The 24,634-nt window shown below is 37.6% G+C and overlaps 1 protein-coding gene across 1 annotated transcript in view; it reads right to left on the reverse strand.

Annotated features, from left to right (window-relative positions):
* CSMD1 (CUB and Sushi multiple domains 1) overlaps positions 1-24,634 on the reverse strand; it is a 1,554,536-nt gene that overhangs the window by 285,009 nt on the left and 1,244,893 nt on the right. Inside the window, exons 25-27 of the mRNA XM_058524846.1 lie at positions 15,972-16,163; positions 15,378-15,504; positions 4,263-4,465 (exon numbers count right to left, since the gene is read on the reverse strand). Coding sequence (XP_058380829.1) covers positions 4,263-4,465; positions 15,378-15,504; positions 15,972-16,163 — 522 coding nt within the window. The remainder of the gene's footprint in view (positions 1-4,262; positions 4,466-15,377; positions 15,505-15,971; positions 16,164-24,634) is intronic.

The following is a 24,634-nucleotide window of genomic DNA, read 5'->3' on the forward strand; positions in this document are numbered from 1 at the left end:
TTATTAAAATTAGCATTTACAAATTTATTTATTAAAGGCTTTTCTACTAAAATTTTTGAATGAAGCTAAAGTCAGTCACAAAACAAAATCTTCAGTAGATGGCATGTGGTATTCGTCACACAGTCAAAATCATCCTAACATTTTCAAGATTTACACAACTGGAAAGTTTTCAAACATATTCAATCAATTAGAAAACACTTTTAGCCACTGATTTTATATCATGTTCTAGAAATAGAAAGACATACTGCCCTCCAGTAACTCAGTCTACTAGACTGCAAATAAAATGCTCACATAGGATAGTGAAAGCACTATATCCAAGTATGAGCATAGAATCTGGAGACTGTAGGTGACATGATTGATGCTGATACAAGGGTCTTAAAGGGTGGTATGGCCACACTGGAGTTCATGAAGCCAGCAAAGAGAAGGCCAAGAGCAGTATGTAAAATGAACACACACCAAATGTGGGCATCCCCAGGGAGGGTGGCATCCTGCTGGAGGTAAGTTACATGGGATCTGACCAGGGAGAGGGCAGTGACTGAGGATGATATTGAAAGGTACATCAGGGCAAGTCTGCACAGAGGCTTTTATAGCCTTTATGTTGGGCAATGGGGAGCGTCAGAGCTATCTCTGGCTGAGATGGGAAGACAGTGGAGAGTTCTGACCAGAAGCCAGGTGTCATTAATGACTCATGCAGGTTCCTCTGCTTAGGTAAGATAGCACATGGACACGACAGGAGAGAGGAAACCAGTTGGTAAGCCATGGTAACTCAGTCTATTCTGAAATGACTTAGACCAAGGTGATAGAGCACAGGTTGAGAGAATTGGGTGGATTTTGGATTTATTTTGAATATGGACCCTACTGAATGTGTGGCTGGATTATATGTGGGGTGTGTGATAAAGAGATTTGTAAAAAATGACCTCAAAGGCTTTGCTCTGAGAAACAAGTACAATGGAGCTGACATTTACTAAGACAGGAAAGACTTCAAGAAAACCAGGTTTGAGAATGGAGTGGATTAGAAGTGTGGTCAAGTGTCAGTGTTAAGTTGCCTGCTCTGTGTCTGCCTCCACATCAAAATAGAGACTCATGTCCAGTAGGCAGTGAGATGCTCGGAGAGGTCCTGGGAGGTTGACCAATAAAACTTGAGGAGTGACTATTTAGATAGATAACAAAGAGACATGAGGACAAGCCCTAGTATCATCCAACTTTTACAGTTTGGGGAAAGAAAGATGAGAATCAGCAAAAGAGACTATAATAGAGTGGCCATTGGAATAGGAGGACCAATAGAGAAAGGGGAAATGGAAAGCAGCTGAAGAAGGTGTTTTAAGAACAGAGAAATAGTCAAATAAAATTAAAAATCTCCAGCCTAGTATGGAGTTATGTGATTGAGAGGTGGAGCAACACTGATGTTAAATTCTTATGCTTTAAATTTACTGAGAAATATCTGATAATTCAAATGTCTCTAAGAAAATAAATGTTCAAATAAGCATTTTTCCTCCAATAATTCAGTTACACCTATAATGCTTAATTCACATATTATTGGCACACTATCAATTTAGAATGGTTTACCAAGAAAACTCTAATTTAATATTATTGAATAAATATAATTTTTGCTTTGCAACAATGGTCCTACTTGAAATATCAATTATTTGAGGAAAACATTTCTTCGAAGTTCCATTATTTTTAATTTTATTTTGAAATCATAGAATAGTGCTAACACTTCAAATTGTGACATTAGCTTAGCTTATGAATGGCAGCACAATCTAGTTTATACATAAAGTATCTAATTTTTTTGATCCAGGAGCATAAAGACAAATAAATGGGCTTTTCCTTCCTCCCAGACAACCTTGCAGAAATCCATTCATAAAAGAAGTCTCAGAGTCAATACCATATTTTCATCTGTATAATGGTATTTCTCAAAGCATACACCAGACATGGAGATTTATTAACCAGTAATGGGGGAGGGTGGGAATCACGTCCAAGTGTGATGTTAAACTACACGAAATTGCCTCATTCAACTACTTTTTATCTACAAAAGTGATAATTTCATACAGTTCAAACTTGAACACTTGGAAAACTGAGTTAAAAAAATTAAGCAAGTTTCATTTCTGTAGGAACTTTAATGAGTGTGTTCATGTTTATCACTTCCTAAACATCAATACATTAATTAATTACATGAGGAGAATAAAAAATGTCTATGATTCTCAAATAACTGTAATAAAGGGCCTCTTTTTTCTTAAACCTAAACTAGGAAGATGTCTTTTGAAAAAAGGTAATCATGAAGGAACACTGAAAAAGAAGTGGTTGCTGGTTTCCACAAGAATTTTCAAAAAGGAAGATTTTCAAAAGGCCGGGAACAAACTACACATACTCGAACCATACGCTCCAGCAACCATGCTCCGTAACATTTACCCAAATGAACTGAAAACATGTCCACACAAAAACGTGCACACGGATGTTTATAGCAGCTTTTTCCCAAAACTTGGAGGCAACCAAGATGTCCTTCAGTAGGTGGATGGATGAATAAACTGTGGTCCATCCAGACAATGGAATATTACTCAGTAATAAAAAAAAATGAGCTATCAGCCATGAAAAGACATGGAGGAACTTTAAATGCATATGACTAAGTGAAAGAAGTCAGTCTGAAAAGGCTGCAGACTGTGATTCCAACTATATGACATTCTGGAAAAGAGAAAACTATGGAGATGGTAAAAAATCAGTGGTTGCCAGGGGTTAGAGAGTGGGGAGGGAAGAACAGACGGGGCACAGGGGTTTTTAGGGCAGTGAAACTATTCCGTATGATACTATAATGATGGATACATGTCATCATCCATCTGTCCAAACCCATAGGATGTACAACACCCAGAGTGAACCCTAATGTAAAGTGTGGACTCTGGGTGATGGTGACGTGTCAGTGTAGGTTCATCCATTGTAATAAATGCACCATCTGGTGGGGATCTTGATAATACGGGAGGACGTGCATGTGTGGCGGCAAGAGGTACATGGGAAATCTCTGTATTTTCTGCTCGGTCTTGCTGTGAACCTAAAGTTGCTCTAAAAAATAAAGTCTACTAAAAAAGAACGGCCAGGAGAGTATAGAATGGGTAGGAGGGGAAAGCGAACATAACTTCATAACGTTATCAACTTTTTTGTTTTGCCAAATAAAGATGGTACATCACACATCTACCATCTACTCTCACCACCTTTCTGAAGATAAAGGACAGTTTCACCTCACAAAAAAGAGCAAAAATGATATGATCTTGGAATAAAGAACATTTTTTCCCTAAGGCAGGTTAGCTGGAGCGAACTTATCTTAAATATTTTTGCCGTAGACATTGAAAATTTCACCACATACGGGTACTATTCCACGAGCACATGCTTGCACATTACTGCCTCAAAGTGCAGTGAGACCAGAGGTAAGAAATTGTGCAGACCATCACCTCAATTTTATTAGCAACCTTTTAAAGTATTAAATTGACCTAAGTCCATTTTCTTATGTAAATGCTAATTATGGCTCACAGTGACCTGCCAAGAGATAAATTGAGTCGGAATGCGTTTATGTGTAAATGCCACTTGTTTTATGATGACAGCCAACCCTGTGTGCTACCAAATTATATGATACCTCTGCATGGCGCAAGCTGAAGGGTACTCAGAGCTTCAACCGCCACACAATGTCTCCACTCCTTTCTTCTTGGGAGACCGTTCATTAGAAATGGGCTAGACAGCAAAGATGGGAACTATCTTCAGGAAACAAGAGTTCAAATGTGCAATGCAGCGCCCACTAGTAGTCCTGGAGAGATTACTGTCTCATGTGGACTCTTGAAACCTTGGCCCAAGGAGGAAAGACATGCAGGGCACCTCTCTGCAGGGAAGTTGAGAATAGAGGATGAAAACACATCTGAGTAGCAGCTGGTAGCGTCCAGACCTCATCGCACAGTCAAACTAGAGTAAGTAGGGAGCTGGAGTTGGTGCCAAGCATTGGGGAGCACCAAAGATAAACTTTTATGTTTGGGTAGAGACCCGCGTCTGTCTTGGACACAAGTTTAGCTGATTAACTCAAACCTTTAAAGTAACATATTTTTTCATATAACTAAGGAGACCCATTGCCCGTCCCTAACAATGAACAGAACTTCCTAAGACAAACCATGCTCTTGATACGCATTTTCAAAATATCAGATTATGCTCAACAAAAATTACATCCATGTAGGGGGAGGTTTGAGAATAAAGTGATGCCCAGATGAAAGGGAAGGAAGCCGTGTACCTACTTGAGAACTGGATGGAGAAGCCCGACTTGCTGATGAAGAAGTCACTGTCGAACTGCACGGTGAGCGAGTTGAAGGTGCTGTGGATGTCCTCGGGGAGCGCGGAGCCACTCCACTCCTTCAGCAGGATGTCGCTGTCCACGGGGCCGTCCCAGACCTTCAGGATATCGTGAGCCATCTCAGTGTCAAACACGATGAAGTGAAGACTGCAAAGAGAGGGCACAGCTGTACGTTCACTGGAGACAACACTTCCCGTTTGGTGAGCACCTCCTAAGCACAGAAGTCTAATGCACCCAGCTCATTTCATTTGCACAAAGCCTCCCCAAAGTACGCCTTACTATTATCTGACAATTATGGGTGAGAGGTTCCAGCCTCGTAGAAGTGAATTTGCTTGTGCAAATTAGAATATAGCAGAACTTACTTCCGCCTGTGACGGATGCAGAGATAGTGAGCTATATGCTGAGCTATGTATTTAAGGATAAAACAATTCCTTTGGAGACTGTCAGCTCTTTTTATCATTCAAAGCTTTCTAGGGAACACAAATCGAAGACGAGTTTGCCATGGCTTTGTTTTAAGCTAATCGAAGATTTTTAATATATGCAGCGTCAGTGTTGTTCTTGAAATGCCCACTAGGTGGTAGCACCCATACCAGGAGAAAAACGCTTGCAAAAGGATGTTAACAGCAGAAGTATATTGTCTAGCTGTATCTGAATGATCTGATCTTACACTGTATTTGTTTCTATAAATTTTATTTTCAGAAAGATGCTTGATTTGAAATACCAACACAAAGGCAGAAATGTGTCATATAAGCTCCTTTCTTTATAACATTTTAACGTACTTCTATCAGATTTACAAATAATTTCCAGAGCAACTTAAAAATCTCTGCATCTGAGAAAGCTCACTTTCAGAGGCAGCAGCAGACCTGTAGTCCTATTTATGGCAATTTAGACAGATGAAAGGGTAGCTAAAATATCAAAAAAAATCCGTATTTCCTGAATGTGTTGATGTATAGTTTTTCATTCACTGCTCATTGCACAAAGTTGTAAAGGAGATAAAAATCACAATAGATGACATACAAAAAACTGTACACAAACCCAAATAATTTATTTTGTGCAAATTATATAGTCAAAGAAAATATCTGTCACACTCTACAGAAAATATAAATTTGTAGTCTATTTTTTAAATGTTCAATATTAAATTTTTTTAATATAGAGAATAGTACAGAATATAGCAGATACTTATATACCCACCACCACCAATGTTAATGTTTGCCTTTTTACTGCTTCAGATCTTTTCGAAAAATAAAATCTTACAGATACAGTCATACTCCCGGTCCTCTCCACTTATTCATTTGTTCTTCCTCTCACCCCACGTTCTGATATTGCGATGGACTGTTCCCATTTATATTTTCATAATTTTCATGTGTGTATGTACGCATAGATATCCCCAAACAATATATACTACTATTTTCTGTGTTTAACAATAATTATATGACAGATGTCATTTTGGCATGAATGTGCTTGTATCATTTTCAGGTTGCTTTTTACATTCAGCATTATGTGAAATTCCTCTATACTGAAAAATGTAGATTTTGTTAATTCACTTTAAAAGCATGAGTAAATGCTTCATTCTTCTAGTCCTCTACTAAAAGATAGATAGCTTCCACATTTTATTATGACAAACAGAGCTACAATGAACGTTCCCATGGACACATCTTAGGGTCTCTCTAGTTTGTTCCATTTGCTGTGAGGGAAGAGTTAAGCCAAACAAAACCTCTACACTAAGACCAACCTCAAGAAAATATTTGATATAACATAACTTAATACAGATAAGAAACCTACTAACCACAAAAGAAATGAATTTGACTCATTGAAATTAAGAACGTGTCTTTATCAAAGACACCTTTATGAGACTGAAAAGATAGACCACAGAGTATAAGAATATAAGTATTAAATAGAAAATCAACAAAAGATTGCATTCAGAATGTATAAAAACTATATACAAATCAGTATGTAAAAAGATAGACATTCCAGTATGGAAAACAGGAGCAAAAGACTTCAACTAGCAATTCTTAAAAGAGGATATTGAAAAGGACAATAAACCTATAAAAAAGTGTTGGCCTTAGTCAGTCATCAGGGAAATGCAAATTAAGACTACTACACACATAGAATGGCTAAAATGAAAAAGACAGTCAATGCCAAGTGTAGTTGTAAGTGGAGTACCTGGAAATCATCTACACTGTGACGGGAGTGAAGACAGGTATAACCACTTTGGAAACTGACAATATCTACCATAGCTGTCTAAATGGATCTACTGACATAACATGATTGGCATCAAAATCCTAGGAAGTCACTATTGCCCAGCAATTCCAGTCCCAGGTATAATATACCCAAGAGAAAAACATACACACAAGTAATATATGAAAGCATATTCAATAAGCCCATTTGCAATAACTCCAAAGTTGATAAAAACAATTCACCTGTCCATCAACACCCAGAATGAATAAATACATTATGGCGTATTTAAGCAATGGAATTATCTGCCTATGTCAACGGAAGTGAAGGTTGAGAAAATCAAGACACAAAATTAATCACACTGTATAATTCCATTTTATATAAAGTTCAAATCAAGCAAAACTCATCTGAAATCAGGATAGTGATTATCCTTGAGAAAATATGATTTGAATGGAGATCAAAGTGTCCATCCTGGGTCTTGATGTCTATTTCTTTATCTGATTGCTGGTTACACAGGGGTGTTCTGTTGTGAGCAAGCTGTACACTTATCATTTGTGTAGTTTTATGCATGTATGTCGCATGTTAATGGGAAGCTCACATAGACAAACAAACATGCAGCCTGGTGCCATGAGTTCTGCCATTTTGGAAAACGTCTCACGACTCCAACAAAAAAAAAATGATATAATAAAATTTAAATACAGATAAAGTACCGGTCATTTAAAAAGAATACTGGAAGTCAATATACCAGACACTATACAAGTAGGTAGGGAAAGTTTAAAAATTGAATAAAATATAGTATTATCCCTAAGGAAGTCACAGTTCTTTCAGACCCAGGCACAAGAGAAAATAAAACCCAACACATTCAATGGCAGTGCACAGTGCCGCAGTGCTAACGGGTATGCAGGAAGCTCCAGGTGAGCACAGAAGGGGCGGTGTCTAGTTCTGCCTCCTGTAGGCTGGGACAGGTCGTGTCAAGCGGGGAGAGATAAGGAAGGGAGATTCCAGCAAGTGTGATGGGACAGGAGGGGACTAAACAAATAAATATATAAATATGTCACAAATGTCAAAATATAAAAGTTACAAACACATGTAACAAATGAAACTGAGTAAAGATTTTTTTTTTGCCTACCAGATTGGCAAAGATTAAAAAGACTGTCTGGTTTCAGAGAGAATGTGGAGACTCTATCTTTTCACATACTGTTGGAGGCCATATCTGCTCTTTTGAAAAGCAGTTTGGTAATGCCTATAAAAATTTAAATGTTCATACACAGCAAGTCGACCTCTAGAAATTCATCATAACAAGTACCCTCGGAGAGATATACGAGGAGGATGGTAGCATTGCTGATAACAGTGAAAAATTGAAAACAACTCAAATATCCCAACAGGGTATAATTTAAATAAATTATGGCACATTCAGGCAATGGAATATTATTCAATGACTAACTAGAATGAGGTGGAATTACAAGAAAGGACATAAAACTTTGACCATGTTTATTAACTGAAAAAAAAATCTTCAGCATAATATTGGCATGATATTATTTTTGTAAAAATAAATAGGTAAACAAATAAACAAAACTTTATATATTTGTGGTTGCATTGAGAAATTACAAAAATATATACCAAATTTTCAACTGTAGTTATCTTTAGTATCTAGAATTACAGCAAACAATTTTCAAGCTTTTTATTTTTGCACAACACTTTTCTAGTTCTGTGGAAAAGGAAAAATGGATAACTTTGCCATGCCAATGAGCTTGAATTTATTTTTCACATAATGAGCAGACAAATTTTTTTTTTAAGTGGGCAAGTGAAATTTTGCTTTACAAAAACATTTTCATTAAGACACATAAAAATGTTTCAACCATTTGACCCAGCAAGAGATTTCCTAAGGATGTATTCCAAGGTGTTAATTATAAATATAAGCAAATATCTACCTGCAATACTATTTGCTATACGATTAGGTATGGTATCAAAAATTAGAAATAACAGAAATAACCAAGAGAGTCAATATTTAATTATACACACCCATACTATGGAATATGCATCAGCACATATAATACATACGTCAACATGCTAACAATGATGTCTGGTAGTGGGATAATGCATGTTTTTTTAATATACTTTTTCAAAACGTCTATATATGCATTCATTTTACAGCCACACAAAATAAATTTTATATAAATTTTCTTTTACTAAATATAATAAAATATTTAATAAATAAATAATATATAAAGGGCTGGCCCCATGGCTTAGCGGTTAAATGCGCGCACTCTGCTGCTGGTGGCCCGGGTTCGGATCCCGGGCACGCACCGACGCACTGCTTCTCCGGCCATGCTGAGGCCGCGTCCCACATACAGCAACTAGAAGGATGTGCAACTATAACATACAACTATCTACTGGGGCTTTGGGGGGAAAATAAATAAATAAAATCTTAAAAAAAAAAGAACTTTATTAAAAAATAAATAAATAATATATAAATACATACATAAGATAATTTAAAAATAAATACATTTTAGATATATAAATACAAAATATGTATAATATAGTATAAAAAATATAAAAAATATTTAATAAAGAAAATAACACACGTTCCTTAGAGTGGGGATGGTGGATGAGAGAAAGCCCTTGCAGGACAGTCAGGTAACAGGCAGAGTGAATTATGTGGGTCTGGACAAGAGAAGCAGCAGCAGTGATGGGCAGGGAGTGGTATCTGGGAGGCTGCAGATGTAGAATTAATGAGACGTGATGACCACATGAGTATGGGAGGGAGAGAAACACGTGATACTAAGAAGTTTGCTTTGATGTCTTGATACATGGTTAAGACATTAACAAAGATAATAAGTTCAGAAGAAAGGTAGCTGTTGGTTGGAAATGTTGAGTCCAAGAAGAAAACAGATAATTTTCAGATGAGGTAATAAGAATGACATTTTTGTTGAGGGGTTGACATTTTAACTGGGTCCTAAAAGACGAGAAGAATCTAGAGGTGAGATATTGAGGAGAAATTGGTGAAAGCACAGGTCAAGAGAGAGAGCTGGGATAGCACGGATTGGGATCAGAGACTCATAAATGCTTCATTTGTGTTGAAGTATAACGTATGTGTGAGTAGTCGGAGATAAATTTGTAAAGGCATAGTGAGGCAAATCAAGAGGGTATAACAGGTCTGGTTAAGGAGCGTCTGTATGCTGATTAGCAATGGGGGTGGCTGAGAGATGGGAGAGGCGAAAAGATGGACTTGGAAAGGTCAGTTGGGAGAAGATTAAAGAAAGAGAGAAGTGATGGGAATGCTACATAAGGAACTGGAAATAGCAGATAAGAAGGAGAGAGAAAGAAACATAGAGCTGACCAGGATTTGGTTTATATGCAACTAATTTTTCTCAGTGCCTATTATGAAGAAATGTAATGTAATTCACCAAAAGAATACTAAGATATATAGTAAATATCTTGACTTTTTTTAGTTGTGAAAATGCTGGAGATTGGGGAAGGAGAAATAAGGAAGAGTAGAAGATATTACTGAAAGTTAAAGTCTCCAGCCACTTGGAGGAAGATAGACATTAACAGAAATAGGGAATGAAGAAGCAGAAACAGGCCTCAGGGGAATGATAACAATAATGATGAAACTGAGGCATCTGGAGTATATCTGTGAGGAGTTCAGTGTCTCTGGATTAGCAGCAATGTCAACGTCCTCACCACCAGCTATTTCTCCTATAACTCCATTTACGTGCGATTCGAATCTCACTTCCAGTGTTATCACTTTTCATTTCTTTCTGCACTTTCATTGTTGTTGGCCAATTCCCTTTCTGATTATCCATTTTTGTAAAATGTCAAGTGGGTTGATCACTGGGAGACAAGGAGGCAACACAACGACACGCTTTGCTGTCTGTGGGTGAACTGAGTACAGATGCCCAGTGACCAATTACCCATGGGCTTTGAAAGAAGGCCTGTGATCAGGTTACTGATCGTGATCTGCCTCTGTTATTTGTGTAGTGATTTGGGAAACGAAGAGCTAAAAGAAGTCTGTCCTTTAATGCACTTCTTCACTGTTAATCTACAATGGTAACTGAAATTTGAATTGTGCGGTTGGGGCACTGGTGTTACTTAATTAAACTACAATAACTGAAATTGCAAGTTTCAGGATCTTGTAAAATGAGGAGTGCCTGCAGTTTTCTTCCTTCTCCATCACTCTTTCCTAAGTAACTGATAAGGTACCCTAAACCCAGCAGCTGCTCCCATAGTTCTCACTAAGGGGGACGCGAGTCCAGCCATTGACACTGGGCAGACTTTGTAGCCCTACTGCTGCACTTTCTATTGATGGCTGAATTCTCTTGACTGGTTAGTTCCTCACGTTATCTACAAAAAGATATGGGATGTCCCACTGTGGTCTTAATAGAAAGGGAGAAATTTGAGATGTTTTGATTCCCGGCCCCAAGCCTGTCTGTAATGTGGACAAAAGGCTCCCAGCTCACGCTCCCAGCACATTTACTAAGGCTCAACACAGAGACTGGAGAGAAACGTCCATTGAAGGGGGATCATTTGCCTGCCATTTTCCTCTTGAGTCTATTTCTTATAGGGATCTTGAAGTCTGGTCAAAAATAAATTAAAATATTGCTAGATCACAAAACCAGAGCTCATCTTAATTTCTCTACAGCCCAGCAGTGCCAGAAAACAAATTCAGGACACGTCAAGGGGAGACGAGGATTGTCAACCCACATTTCACTCTCTTTGAAAGTCTGCACAGGGACAGTTTTGACAATCTTGATAAATTTTTGATATGCCTCTAATGTTTTAATACTGCATGAGCTTTTCTGAAAGAATTCTCCCCCGACTCTTCCTCCAAATGCAATTTCCTATGAGCGACAGGGAACAGAAATACTTTCAAAGTGGGTTTTTCAGACAATTACACTTTTGGAAAAGCAATTAAAACCAAGGAACAATATACACATGTGATTATGTAAAACACAGCCTTAATGCTGCTTGCTGAAGATGTTCCTGGTGCTGTTACCTTTATTATATAAATTACAGCTGTGCTCAGCAATGAACTACATTGGAGAAATGTTTACAGATAACTTTCAATGCGGCTAAATTTACTACTATGTCTCATGATTAGACTTTTAATTAAATTTGGCACAGGTAACTGCTTTGTAGTATATATGTTAAAATTACAAACTTCTTCCAGACTCAAGTGCCCTATGACAATAACTATTTTGGGATCTTCTATTACCTCGAACAAAAACTCATATCAATACTCAATCAGAAATCACCCTGGGCCTCGATGAAATCAAAGTCAGCCCAGTAATGATTGCCTGAAGCGTTGAAACCAGCCTTTTTACAACTTCTGAGATCTTGTTGCTTATTCATTCCTTGAGAGTGAAAAACATTTACATCAAAAAATCGTAGTTTGAATGTACAGTAATGAATTCCATTTATATTAAGAATTTTTTAATACTTAAACTAATCTCTAGACTCATGTTTATATAACTGATGCATTTCTCATTTTCAAGAAAATGGTGTATGTAATGTTAGCTATGTTACTAATGAAATAACTAAGACTTAATGAACTAGCCAATAGATATCAAAGCTAGCCCAGACTCTATTTTCCTAAGTATTAGGACCATTTTAAGCCTAAAATTATATATTATGTACTTTTAAGTATGTTATTTTCCAAACCAAAATACTACAAATAGTACATTTTTTCTTTTTTTTTTCTTTTAATCTTTTGTTTATTGCAGTAACATTGGTTTATAACATTGTAAAAATTTCAGGTGTACATCATTATATTTTTATTTCTGCATAGATTACATCATGTTCACCACCAAAATAGTACATTTTTTCTTAATGAAGAGAAATCATCAAAAATATTTTGGGATGGGGCTGGCCCTGTGGCTTAGCAGTTAAGCGCGCGTGCTCTGCTACTGGTGGCCCGGGTTTGGATCCCAGGCTCCCACCAACGCACTGCTTCTCCGGCTATGCTGAGGCCGCATCCCGCATACAGCAACTAGAAGGATGTGCAACTATGACATACAACTATCTACTGGGGCTTTGGGGAAAAAAAAAAAAAGAGGAGGATTGGCAATGGATGTTAGCTCAGAGCCGGTCTTCCTCAGCAAAAAGAGGAGGATTGGCATGGATGTTAGCTCAAGGCTGATCTTCCTCACACACACAATATATATATATATATATATATATATATATATTTTGAGATGAAGTTGAATATCGATTGAGTAAATTAATTATAAATACTGATGCTTCCTTCTTAACTTCCTTATTCAAAGGATTTCATGTCTTAAATTAAAAAGATCTGTTTACAAATTGGGTAAGGTAAACTCTCACATTTGAAAGATATGTAAGAGAAGAAAATAATTCCCAGAACAACAAATTGGTGTATGCAATGCCTTTTTTTCTAGAACGTTAATGATAAAATATCAAAGTCAGTTCATGATTCAAAAGTTGTATATTTTTTATTACTTCAACTCATTCTTTATTAATTTCTTTTCTCTTTTCTTATTAAAATGTTAATGAAGTATTAGATTCACCTGTGAAGACTGAATTCATCACTTGGGTTGCATTTAGGAGAACACAGTGCTCACTCTAATTCTCGGGAAAAAAATCACAAGAGAACATGTAAGAAATAGGAAAATGTGAAATCCTCCTAAAAATAAAATATACCCTGCTTATGTAAAGTCATATCATGATCACAGATGATTCCTAGGATTTTTCACAATCAAAACCAGTGTAATGGCTGTTATATTACTCAGATCAAGCATTCAGGAATTCAAAGTTAAGAACTAATAGTAGGGCCGGCCCCGTGGCTCAGTGGTTAAGTGTGCACGCTCTGCTACTGGTGGCCTGGGTTCGGATCCCAGGCGCGCACCAACGCACCACTTCTCCGACCATGCTGAGGCCACGTCCCACATACAGCAACTAGAAGGATGTGCATACAACTATCTACTGGGGCTTTGGGGAAAAAAAGGAGGAGGATTGGCAATAGATGTTAGCTCAGAGCCAGTCTTCCTCACCAAAAAGAGGAGGATTAGCACAGATGTTAGCTCAGGGCTGATCTTCCTCACAAAAAAAAAAAAAAGAATTAATAGTTAATTTGATTTAGTTCAGTGGAAAAGTGACAGCATTGATTCTCATGGAGAACATTGAATTTTAAATTCCGTTACTGAAATATACCTTAGTTTTGTCCCAATAGATCAAGAATTATCAAATTAATCACTTATATTAACTAAGGACACAAACTGTTGTAAATGAGTTACCATAAAATAATATTTTTGCATTATATACATGCTTTAAGTTCTTTCTCTTGCTCTTCTCAGTGGAATCCTTCTTATGTAGGGTTTGAAAGTGGCAATAGTTGGTGCCATGTTAGTGTAATTCACTCCTTAGACATTAATGTAATTACATTAAAAGAAAGAACGGTGAATTTCGGAGAGGATGGATGTCACACAGGAGAAACAGAGCACCGTGGAACAGAATATGTACCTCCTCTCCACGTCATCCCGTTTTATCTTTGCTAAGTTACAAAGTTACAGTACCATGAATCTGTGATATCTGTTTAATAAACGTGACTGAGTTTGCTAGGATGCCGTTTGAGAATAAGGCCAAAAATCACTAGTTTATGAAGCTTGTATCCATTCACTTGCCTCAGAAAGAGGTTTCTGGCTTTGACCTCTCACTTTCTTTCAGCTTCTTCCTGTTTTTAGAGAAGAAGCTGTGTGGGCCAGATTCTTTCAGTCTTCCGTGAGTGCAATAGCATCACAACATGGGGGCGGTAAAAGGATCAGACGCCGGGATGACGGCTCTCGGGGTGGGGCAGAGGTTTTAAAAAATAAATTTTGTAGAGAGTCAAAAACAACTACAACGACAGAGGAAAGTTAATGGGAGAAGAAAAGGGATTTTAAGAAGCATTGCTAAGGACCATATGATCTCTTGTTGTTCATCAAGAACTGTAATTAAAGAATTTGTTTTGAAACTACTCTTTGTTTCATATATTGTGGTTTCTGACACAGTCTTCCGCCTAGGACATGGAGAACTTACTCTAAAAAGCTCGCTTTTTGTTGGTTTACTTATTGTTATAAAAACCTTACCGTAACAACTTAGAACTATCAATTGAAATAAAACACCACTTTCTCTTGAAATGTTTGCACAATTTTCCGCAACTTTTAATGATTTTCTTTTATGTGTGTAACTTTCGATTGCAATACTTCAAATTTACTTCTGTATATTACAAAATTACCATACATTCCTCCCATCCCCATATGTAAGCCCATTTTCAATATGACTCTGCTTTTCTTCCCATAGAGAGTGGAGTATATTTCTTCAACCCTTATCTTGCCCATTAGATTGGCATCGGCAAATGGCACTTTAGCAAATGTAATGCAAGCAGAAGTTTGAAAAGTATGTCATCTCTTGCTGCTAGGAACCTCCCACCATGACTAGCCTACTGAAGGAACAGAAACCTGGTGTGGAGAGGCCACCGCCTTCCCAACCATCCAGCTGAGGCCCATACATCTGCACGAGGCAATTCTGGACCCCTGCCCCAGCCAAGCTCACCCAGGTCAGAACTGCCCAGGCAACCCACCAAGTCAGAAGCAGATAAATAATTGTCTTAAGCAACTAAGTTTAGGAGGGTAGTTTCTTACACAGCACAAGCTAACTGATACACTTACTTTCTTTTTATCTTTATTATAGGTGGCTTAACACAAGCCCTCAAAGGAATGCCCAAGTGAGCATGTAAGCCAATGAAAAATGTATCCCCACCTTACATTTTCTTCTTTAACTCAGAAACTTCAATCTAATCATGGATAATAGATGTACTTCTATCTCTACTACAAGGATAGAAGAAATTCTCTGTTGTCAAATCCCTAAAACACAAACAAAGCGGTACCTGATGGTCTTTCCTGGGTCCGCCTCTATGATCCACGTGCAGTGGAGGTTGTTGTCGTAGGGGGCTGGGTAACCAGGAGACAAGATACGCCCTGAAGTGGCAGCGTGGATCTGACCACCACACTCCGCTGCAAGAGGGACAGAGACACGAGGAAGTTACTCCAGGCATCACAGGTATTTGTTTAGCTAATTTAAAAATGAAAACCATTATGCCTGCATTATACACAGGAAAAAATCACAATTGTCTATCTGTCTCCACCATTTCTTGTCTTTACTTGTTCCCAAGCATTATTCTGATGGAAAGTCATTATCCTCTATGTAATTAAAGTCAAGGGTATAAATCAATGAAACTCTCGTGCTATATTTCTAACAGCAATTCTGTGCATACAGTCTCAATAAAATAGTGCTAGGAAATCTGCCTTTCATACCTGAAAAAAATAACACACAAATCTTAGGAATACATAAAAACCCTCACTGGAGAGAGCATGGTAGAAATCCTGCCCTCTTCCAGAAGAATTCAGCCGGAGTGCCATGGAGCTCATGCTCTCAGGCATGAATGCTTTTGCACAGCAATGGAAGCCACTTCCCAACTCACCTACGCAGGAAGGCAACGACTTGTCCCACACTCTCCGGTCACCACTCAGACAGGTCAGTGTGTTGCTGCCGTGCATGGCATACCCTGGGTTACAGCTGTACAGAACCACGGTGTCGGTGAAGTGGCCTTCGTCTCGGATCCTGTAGCCATAGTTGGGGATTCCTGGGTCCTCACATTTTACCAGGTCAAAACCTAAGAGAAGGGAGGGGAAAGAATGAGTAGAAGCAACGGTAGAATGTGTGCTAGAGTTAAAATAACAATGAAATAGGCTAGGCTGTCAAATGTCCCTTGAAGCGTAGAAAAAAAATGAAGATTGTGAATTTAAAAAGGGGAAAATGAATGTGGTTCTTGGTCAGGTTTATTTGTTAACCATTTATTGCTTCTTGAGTTTTGATCACTTTATTTGTTCCTATCTATTTATATAATTATAAGGAGAATCTTTTGTCCAAAGAGCTCCAAACTGTCATCTTCTTCCTCAAAGAAGAATTGTCTTATTCAAAGGAGAAGTCAGAATAAGAGAAAGGGTCCCCACTGCATATGGTTTCAGGGCTAGAGCCAATATTTGACTCCCCTAGTCTGACCGTATCTCCAGCCAGCACGTTGTATTCTCCAGTAAGCCTCAAAGCCTCCTCTGAATAAACTGCAACCCTTTCCTGCCTCCACATTCCCTCTTGTCATGGCCAGGCACCTTCCAGAAGGAGAGGCCAGCCATCAGTGCCACCAGGCTGCTTTCAGGGTCTTGACGGCCAGTGCTCACCTGAGTCCATCATCAAGAGCCACTCGCCTTCACGCCACCTTCCCCTAAAACTCCAAGATCGTAAGCTTCATGGGACATTACAAAGTTGTTCCTGCTCACAGAAGACGGGGGCTTATGAATTACTACCCGCCACCCTCCTGTGGCACTTGGTTAGGAGGCTCCTGAGCCACTTCACGTACAATAGAAACTCCAGAAATGAATCATTATAATGACTTTGTCAAACCAAGCTCTTAAGCTCAAATGAAGATTTAGCTTCTGCAGGACTGAGAGTTGTATATTGCTTTTATGGGAGGTGATATTTTAAGGCCATCTGTGAAGAAAGTCCTACACTAACATATTTCTCTCTTCACATCCTTATGCAAATTTTGACCATTTTTAAAAGTAGGACTGGAAACTGGAAGCAACACCTGGGTTGTTTACATCTCTTTCCACCTGACTTTGACCTCTTCCTTTTCTCAAAATAAATAATGAATGTCTGAGTTTACTTAAGTCTGCCTGTCAAACTTGTACTTTGAGATGGCTTCCATTGAGGAAAACATATCCCTAAATTCACAGTATCGTGGAACCCTGATGATCTCTACATAATCCAGATGGCGTTCTGCAACTTTGTGCAGGGAGAGAAGAGAGTGCACATTTGATCATTTATACTCAGTTACGAAGAAAACTTTCCTTCTTTAAAATTTCTTTCTCTAGAGTGTCAGTTTTTATCAACTGTGACTTACAATGACTCTGATCTATTTAAAAAATGTAAGTAATTTTAATTCAAGATGCCCAGAAGGAAAGAGCATAAGAGTATATCAATTCTAGTGCATAACAAAAGGATATTTTAAATTGCCACCAAGGGGAAGTAGGAATTAAGAGAAAGGGTCCCAATTACATATGGTTTTGGGGCTCGAGCCAATATTTGACTCCCCTAGTCTGACCACACAGTGCCAAGACCACGGGGGAGAAAGTCAGAATGTAGCTATTGAACGAACTCATGTGTGACGAACAACCATGGTCACTTGTGTGTCACAAAACGTCTTACAGATTTTTGAGTCTTAGCTTCTCCTTTTACAGAAGGAAAAAGAAAGTGAAGTCTTTGTTGTTATTGTTTTCCTTGGTTTTGGGGTTGGAAGGGAGAGCATCTGAGCAGCGGTGCCCAGGGTCACAGGAATGGGAGACACAGCCACCGACGTGGCGCAGAACGACCAGCGAGGGGCGATGGTTCTCACTGGCCACACTTGGAATAGGGCTCCGCTAATAATAATAAACAATGATTCAAAATGTTTCAGTATTCTGAATTCAAATTAGGTACCTGAGTATCAAATGTCCATGGAACATAAAATTGGGAATATGCAGTAGACAAACAAAATGTAGGTATAAAAATTATAAACAAAAGAGTCAAACATCCATCCCCATGGTTTGGACCATTGTAACTGGATCCTGGTAAACTAAACGTTTATAGGAGAGGTGATGACCTCAAATGCTAAGGGGGCCATGTGTGCCCATCAATGAAGAGTGAGGCAGGTGCACGACAGCGGTCGAGGTGACAGTGACGACCTGCTATCCCGCTGAAATTCACACCCTGTGTGACCCCAGCTTCTGATTGTTCAACAAGCACCAGAAATCTGGATTTTTTAAGTTTATAAAAATGCTTGTTGAATGAATAAATATTCTGAAAGTGAAGATTTTTAAATATAAAAGTGGAGATTAGATTGTTAGATTTCGATGTAAATAACATTAAAAGAATTAGATGATTTATCAGTGTTTAGCGGAGGATTTAATGGGACTCAGAATGGGAAAAAGTTGGCCTATCCCATCTAATGCTTTTAAACTAAGCTACGAAACACACACACCTGCTGAGGATGGTGAAGGCCTGGACAAACTAATGGTCAAGCCAACTTGTCCAAGACCTTTCACTCTGACAATAAATTATGTCCTGGTTACACAGAAGACTTTTGTCATAAAAGACTTTCCTCGCTGGAGACTGATGTCTGTGTTGATAAAGTAATGGCATTGGTTTTCCTGTGTCACTCATGCACTGTCTCATTAACTTATAGTCAGCTCCACAGAGAGCTCATAGATACTAACGCTTAGATGTTATTCAGAATAGCCCTCTGTGTTCAGAGAGCGTGGCTTTTAAAGTCTTCAATAAAATCAGTTACCAGAGTTCTAAAATCCAAAAATCCACATATTAAAATTAGCTTGAAGAAATATTTTCCTCTGCCCCCAAATTTGCATTAAAATCTTTTTGGAGAAAGGTAGGAAGAAGCATTAAAAAACAAACAAGCACACAAATAGAGATGTACCAATAAGTATGTCTACTAAACTTTGGGTTGAATTTTTTAGAAATATCTGAATAATTGCTTTTTATATCACTCAATCTCAAAAGTTGTCTTGTTTTACCCAAATCTTGTCATGCAGACAAGTTAAGTCACATTATTTATGATAGACTAGCTACTCTTTCCACTACAGCCGCCCTTTTTTTCTTATGATGCCTTCTACTATTTTTTCAAAAGGTCACTTAAGTACCTGATGGCATCATGAAATTTATTAGTATTTTGTAAAAAGTCCTACACTTGACTCCTAAGTGCCTGAGGCCTACCCAATGTCATCATGTGAAATGGATGCCTCTTCCCTGTCAGAAAGCTGAAAAGTATTTGGATGTTCCAGAATTCAGTTTTCCAATTTTCAATCCACTGAAGAGAGAGTTGTTTGCTCAAAGCTCCTCACACAATTTAATAATTCATGCACAGTTACAGGTGGAATCAGAGACATCTAAACCCAGAAGAAGCACTGAAAGTAGCATTGATCAACACCTTGAAAGGACCAGAGAAACATCTCTAGAAACCCAAAATTTCTCTTCCAATTTGACTCTTGGACTCAGTCTCTCCACGTGTACCAGAAATGCAGGGTTCCCTGCTGCTTATCTCTCCACAAACAGAATGACACCCATTTCATTTGAGCTTTGCTCACTGTGTTAAGGAGGAATGTTATCATTGTCTCCTAAAAATTTCAGCACGGCTTTTAAGCATTGGTAAAATAAGTTGAATTGATGAATAATAGCATAATTCTGAAATGGCCATACAAAATTCTATGATGTTGATTCTATGTCCATTTCAGGAATGGATTTTCCTACAGTTTATTAAAAATATCTCAAAAACTATTTTCTTAAGATTTTATGTTTAAATCTACAAAGATATTCCTCCAAAGAAGAGGTATTTCCATTTTATTTTGAATCAAAAGACTTTAGAATGATCAGTCTCAAGATTGCTAAAGAATAATGACTTTAAAAATATAGAGAAGCAACCCTTTTCTATCTTGAAGCCACTTGCCTGCAAGTAATCAGTGTACACATACTGATTCTGTATTTTCTTTATGCCATAGAACCTTTAAAAAGATTAAATCAAGTTACTTCTGTCAAAATGTTATCTATTAAGAGTTGAAATTATTGCTTGAATCTGTTCAGTAATTCCATTTCTTTCTGTTTTCCAGTGATTTCTGCTTAAGTCATATAAGCAGCAAAGATGCTCTGAACAAAATGTTCTGGTTAAAACAAGCTGCAAACATCAGGCTGATGAAAATTACTATTACAAAACATAATTACCCAGACCTAATATCTTTAAGGATTAAATCCTTTACCTCTTCAACGTCTAACAAAATATTGGTGCTATAAGAGACTTCCATTTAACTCTCAAGTATTTGGACTAGTTCTTATCCTCCAGATGAGTCACTAGAGTGTAAGAGAACCTGCTCTAGATTTCATCCATTGTATGCATCCAGGGAGAACCACGAGGAACGCAGTCACGTGAGCTCCTCAACCTCCATCTAAGCAACTCGTGAGAAGGTACCTTCATGCCCAGGTGAGCTCTGAGAACATAATTGTCATTGACAAATCTGATATCTTCTCCTACGAACAACTGAAAAAACTTCCAATGTTTATGGAAACCTATTGTCTCATAACTTTACCTAAGACTTATTTTGATTTGGATAACATATTTTTTGGTAAAAATCTCCTTAGTAATCTAAGAACAGTTGCCATGTGCAAAACAAAAACACCACAAGAAGACAGACAGTGCTTTCACATTCGCGTTTCGATAAAAAGGAGGGCTATACTGAACACTTCAACGTTCTTCGTCAACTTTCTTTATTTGCAGTTATCTGGACAGGAAGGTGGTTCAAGAGGAGATCACTGCTTAAACTTATTTGTGTGGTTAACTTGAGAAAGAAGGTTCATTAATAGTGGATTTCATGAAGTGTTATTTGATTGTGTTTTTAAACACAACTCTCATTATTCAAGAGTGAAATTCTGGGTGAAGTGTGTGTTTTATTTTTAAATTATTATCTCTAATATATGTTGTATTTTAGCTACAGCTGTTATTGGTTTCAAATTGATTTTTTTTGTCAGCTACCTTTTTTTTCATTTAATCCATTTCTTTTCCCCATATGTTAAGTTTTATTACTGCTGCTATTTTTTTTGTGATTATGTAAAAAGCCCCCACAGAAAGATACTCTGAATTTCTCAAAAACAGCGTGAGGGAACAGGATGGTGATAATGTTTAAACAGAAAAGTGAACTTCTAAGTTCCAGAATGAAACATCAAAAACCCTGTAAAAGTCCAGCATAAAAATCAGATAACCAAGGAAATTATGTATTTTTCTGGAACCATCTTGGGTTTCATCAAATAAGTCACTAAGATATCATAAAGCAAGGTAAGCCCAGATAAGGATTCCAGGAATCAATCTTGAAATATTTTATGAACTAAATATTTACTATATAAATCCAAAGCAAATCTCTATTGTCGAATATACTCTGTCCTTGCACAGAGCTACCCTCAGATTCAAATTGTTAATATCAGTTCTGAGACATCTCACGAAAGAATTCGGATTAGTCACCTTCTCATTGATCTTTAATGTCACACACTTATTTGTCCATGTTAAGAATATTTGAAGCTGAGTGTTGGGGAACTAGGAGCAAGATCAGGATCAGGCATGCACACGAAGGTGTGGAAATGGATGGACTGAAGGCATTTTACTCTGATCAGTTTTTAAACACATCCAATTGGTGAATATTGTTCTAACTCACACACTGTGGTAAGAATTTATGATCAGCGTATTGTCTAAGTTTTCAAAACATATTTATTATCACTTCTGAGGCAGGGACTTTGTTAGGTACTGTGAATAGAACTAAATGAAATGGGACCCCTATCTTCCATTGTCTAGTTAATTACACAGGTGAGAAAATAAATATTTTTAAAACAATGTTACTGCAATAAACAAAAAATTTAAAACAAAAACAAAAACAAACAAAAAAGTTCTATTTTGCTATTTGTTTTCTATAAGTTTTATATTTTTTTGTTTTTTCAGTTCCTCTGTTACTGCTTTCTTTTGATTAAATAGACATCTTCTAGAGTACTATTTAAAAAAAAAAATCTGATAAGTGCTACAGTAGAGTTCCTGTGAAGATTGAGAAGGACACAAGAAAGCAGGAGAGGAGGAGAACAGCTCTGTAGAAGAGACAAAATTTGAGTTGGTCTAGAAGGGTGGTAGGCATTTGGTCATTATAAAACCAGAGGTAGAACATTCCAGATGAAGTCTACAAATGCATGGGAGTTTGGAAGATTATGGGGTCCTTGGAGGGCAGAACAATTTCAGATAGCATTTGCGTTTGCTGGAGCTTTGTTTTAAACATGTGGTTGTTGGAGTGGGGATGGGATTGAGAGGAGAATAGGAGTGGTTATAGGCAAGACTGGAAAGCACCAGCCTGCAGCCCCAGGGCATTGAGACAGACTCAGTATGTAGTGCAGTTAGGGAGAAACAAAGGTGTTTGCACAAGCAGCTGACACAAATATATTTGCATTTCAGAGAGACAATCAGTAGCAAAATGCCATATGGATTGGAGTGAGGAAAAAAAGCAGAAAAATTGAAAAGGTATTTATTTAGTGCAGAAAGGTAGGCTGTAGCAGTGGGGTATGGGATAGTGGATGAGGTAAGATTGTGTGTGTATGAAGCACACAAACAGTTTATCACACAAATGGAGCTTGAGAGATGAGTGGAGGCAGCAGAGAGACGGTCTGTGATGAGGAAAGAAGACAGAGAAGGAATAGAGCTCGTGTGAGAGGAGTGGGAGAAAGAAGAGAAGCATCAGCAACTCATCAAACTAGTGTCACCTCATTAGAGATCCAGTGTATTAACCCAGGAAAACCAGAAAGGCCTTTATCGACAATTTCTATGAAATAGTTAAAACTAAACATGTTTTGAACACTTTTGGGGCAAGCAACAAGAAAATATCAGGCCTTACAGAGCTTCCTGTCCCATGGAGAAGTCAGACATCATAACAAATGGCAACCAATGGTACTGAGCACCCAAGCAATAGAAATACGGCTATGGCTATGTACAATATGGGTCAACAGCAACACAATCATAATGGACGCACATTTCTGTTCTCTGGTGTTCTGAGTCTCCATTTTCTACTAGCTTTTTTATTTCTTCCCAATTATTACCGTGTTTTGTTATATTCACTTCTTTTTATATTGTTGGTAAATAGTAGGATGAACACAGAATGCTCTTTTTAAAGAGGAACTTCTATAAATTTTTATAAGGATGGCTTCTTCTATCATATAGAATGAGCCTACAGTTATCTGGTTAATATTAATGTTTGTCTAGCAATAGTACTCTATAGGTTCAGATTATCCATGTCTTTTATACATTTTAGTTTTAAGCAAAAATGTTGACGTAAAAAACTGCTACTCTAATTTTAAATGTAAGCTATTATTTTCCTAAAATGTATTTATAATTATGATTTCTACCTAATGATGAAGTTAGTAATTTATATATTTAGCTTAGTTTACTAATATTTCATTTTTACTGATAAAATACATTGAGAGTGAAATTTTCTAATATAATGTTTTCCCTTTTGACCTAATATGTTAATGGGCATTAAAGTGAAAAACAAAGAGATGATTTAGATAATCTAGTTGAGAATACATATCTGGACTATCTTCCTCTCATAACTAGAGCATTAATTCATTAATTTAATCACTTAGCTAACATGTATTTGTAAAGTGCCTACTGTGCCTCAGATATTTTGTTAGATGCTGAAAATATAAAATTAATCTCAGTCCTGGCCCACTAGGAGCTCACAATCTGTATAGGAACAAAAAAACGTACAACAGTTAACATCTTACATCTTAAAGGGACATCCATTCATTAACTCAACACGCTCTTATTAAGCACTTAATATACAGTACATTTCACATGATGCCATATCGCGTTTCAACGTATAGGCATAGCTTTGCCCTTTAGGGCTCAGAGTTTAATTGGAAGTGTGACTACCACATCCACATGTGCTTAAGAGAACAGAATGGATGAACACGATCGTTTTAGGGGGCGATGGGAAGAGTTCACCCAGCTGGAGTCTTATTTACGTCCTTCCGCGGGGTTTCTGTGACAGCAGGACGCTAGTACAGGGCAACCCATTTACACGCAACCACGCAGTACCAAATACGGCTGCTTCCAAACGAGCCACCTGGACCTTCCAAGGGGCACACGGGTGACTGCAAACAACACGTCGCGCTTGCTTGTGGACACTTCCTTCAGTTTTACACAGAAAAACAAACGAACATGCATATGTATATACATTTACCTGAAGGGATATCCAGAAATACGACGACATGAGTTCAGCCAACCACGTCACATTTAACTACATAGAATGTAGTTTGAATATTTTCAGAATGTATTGCAAGACAGAGTGGTAGTTTTCATTTTTCTTATATGCAGCGTAATTTATGAAGTAACTTCTTCTCCCAAAAGCTCTGTTTGTTTGTCTAAGAATAATATATCTAAACAAATAAAACTCAACATGCTTTTATTTTAAACTCTGACTACTCACTAATTGCTTAAAATAGGTTGACTGTTCCAAGCAT

The sequence above is a fragment of the Diceros bicornis genome, chromosome 29, assembly GCF_020826845.1.
Source record: "Diceros bicornis minor isolate mBicDic1 chromosome 29, mDicBic1.mat.cur, whole genome shotgun sequence".
NCBI classification, from domain to species: Eukaryota; Metazoa; Chordata; class Mammalia; order Perissodactyla; family Rhinocerotidae; genus Diceros; species Diceros bicornis.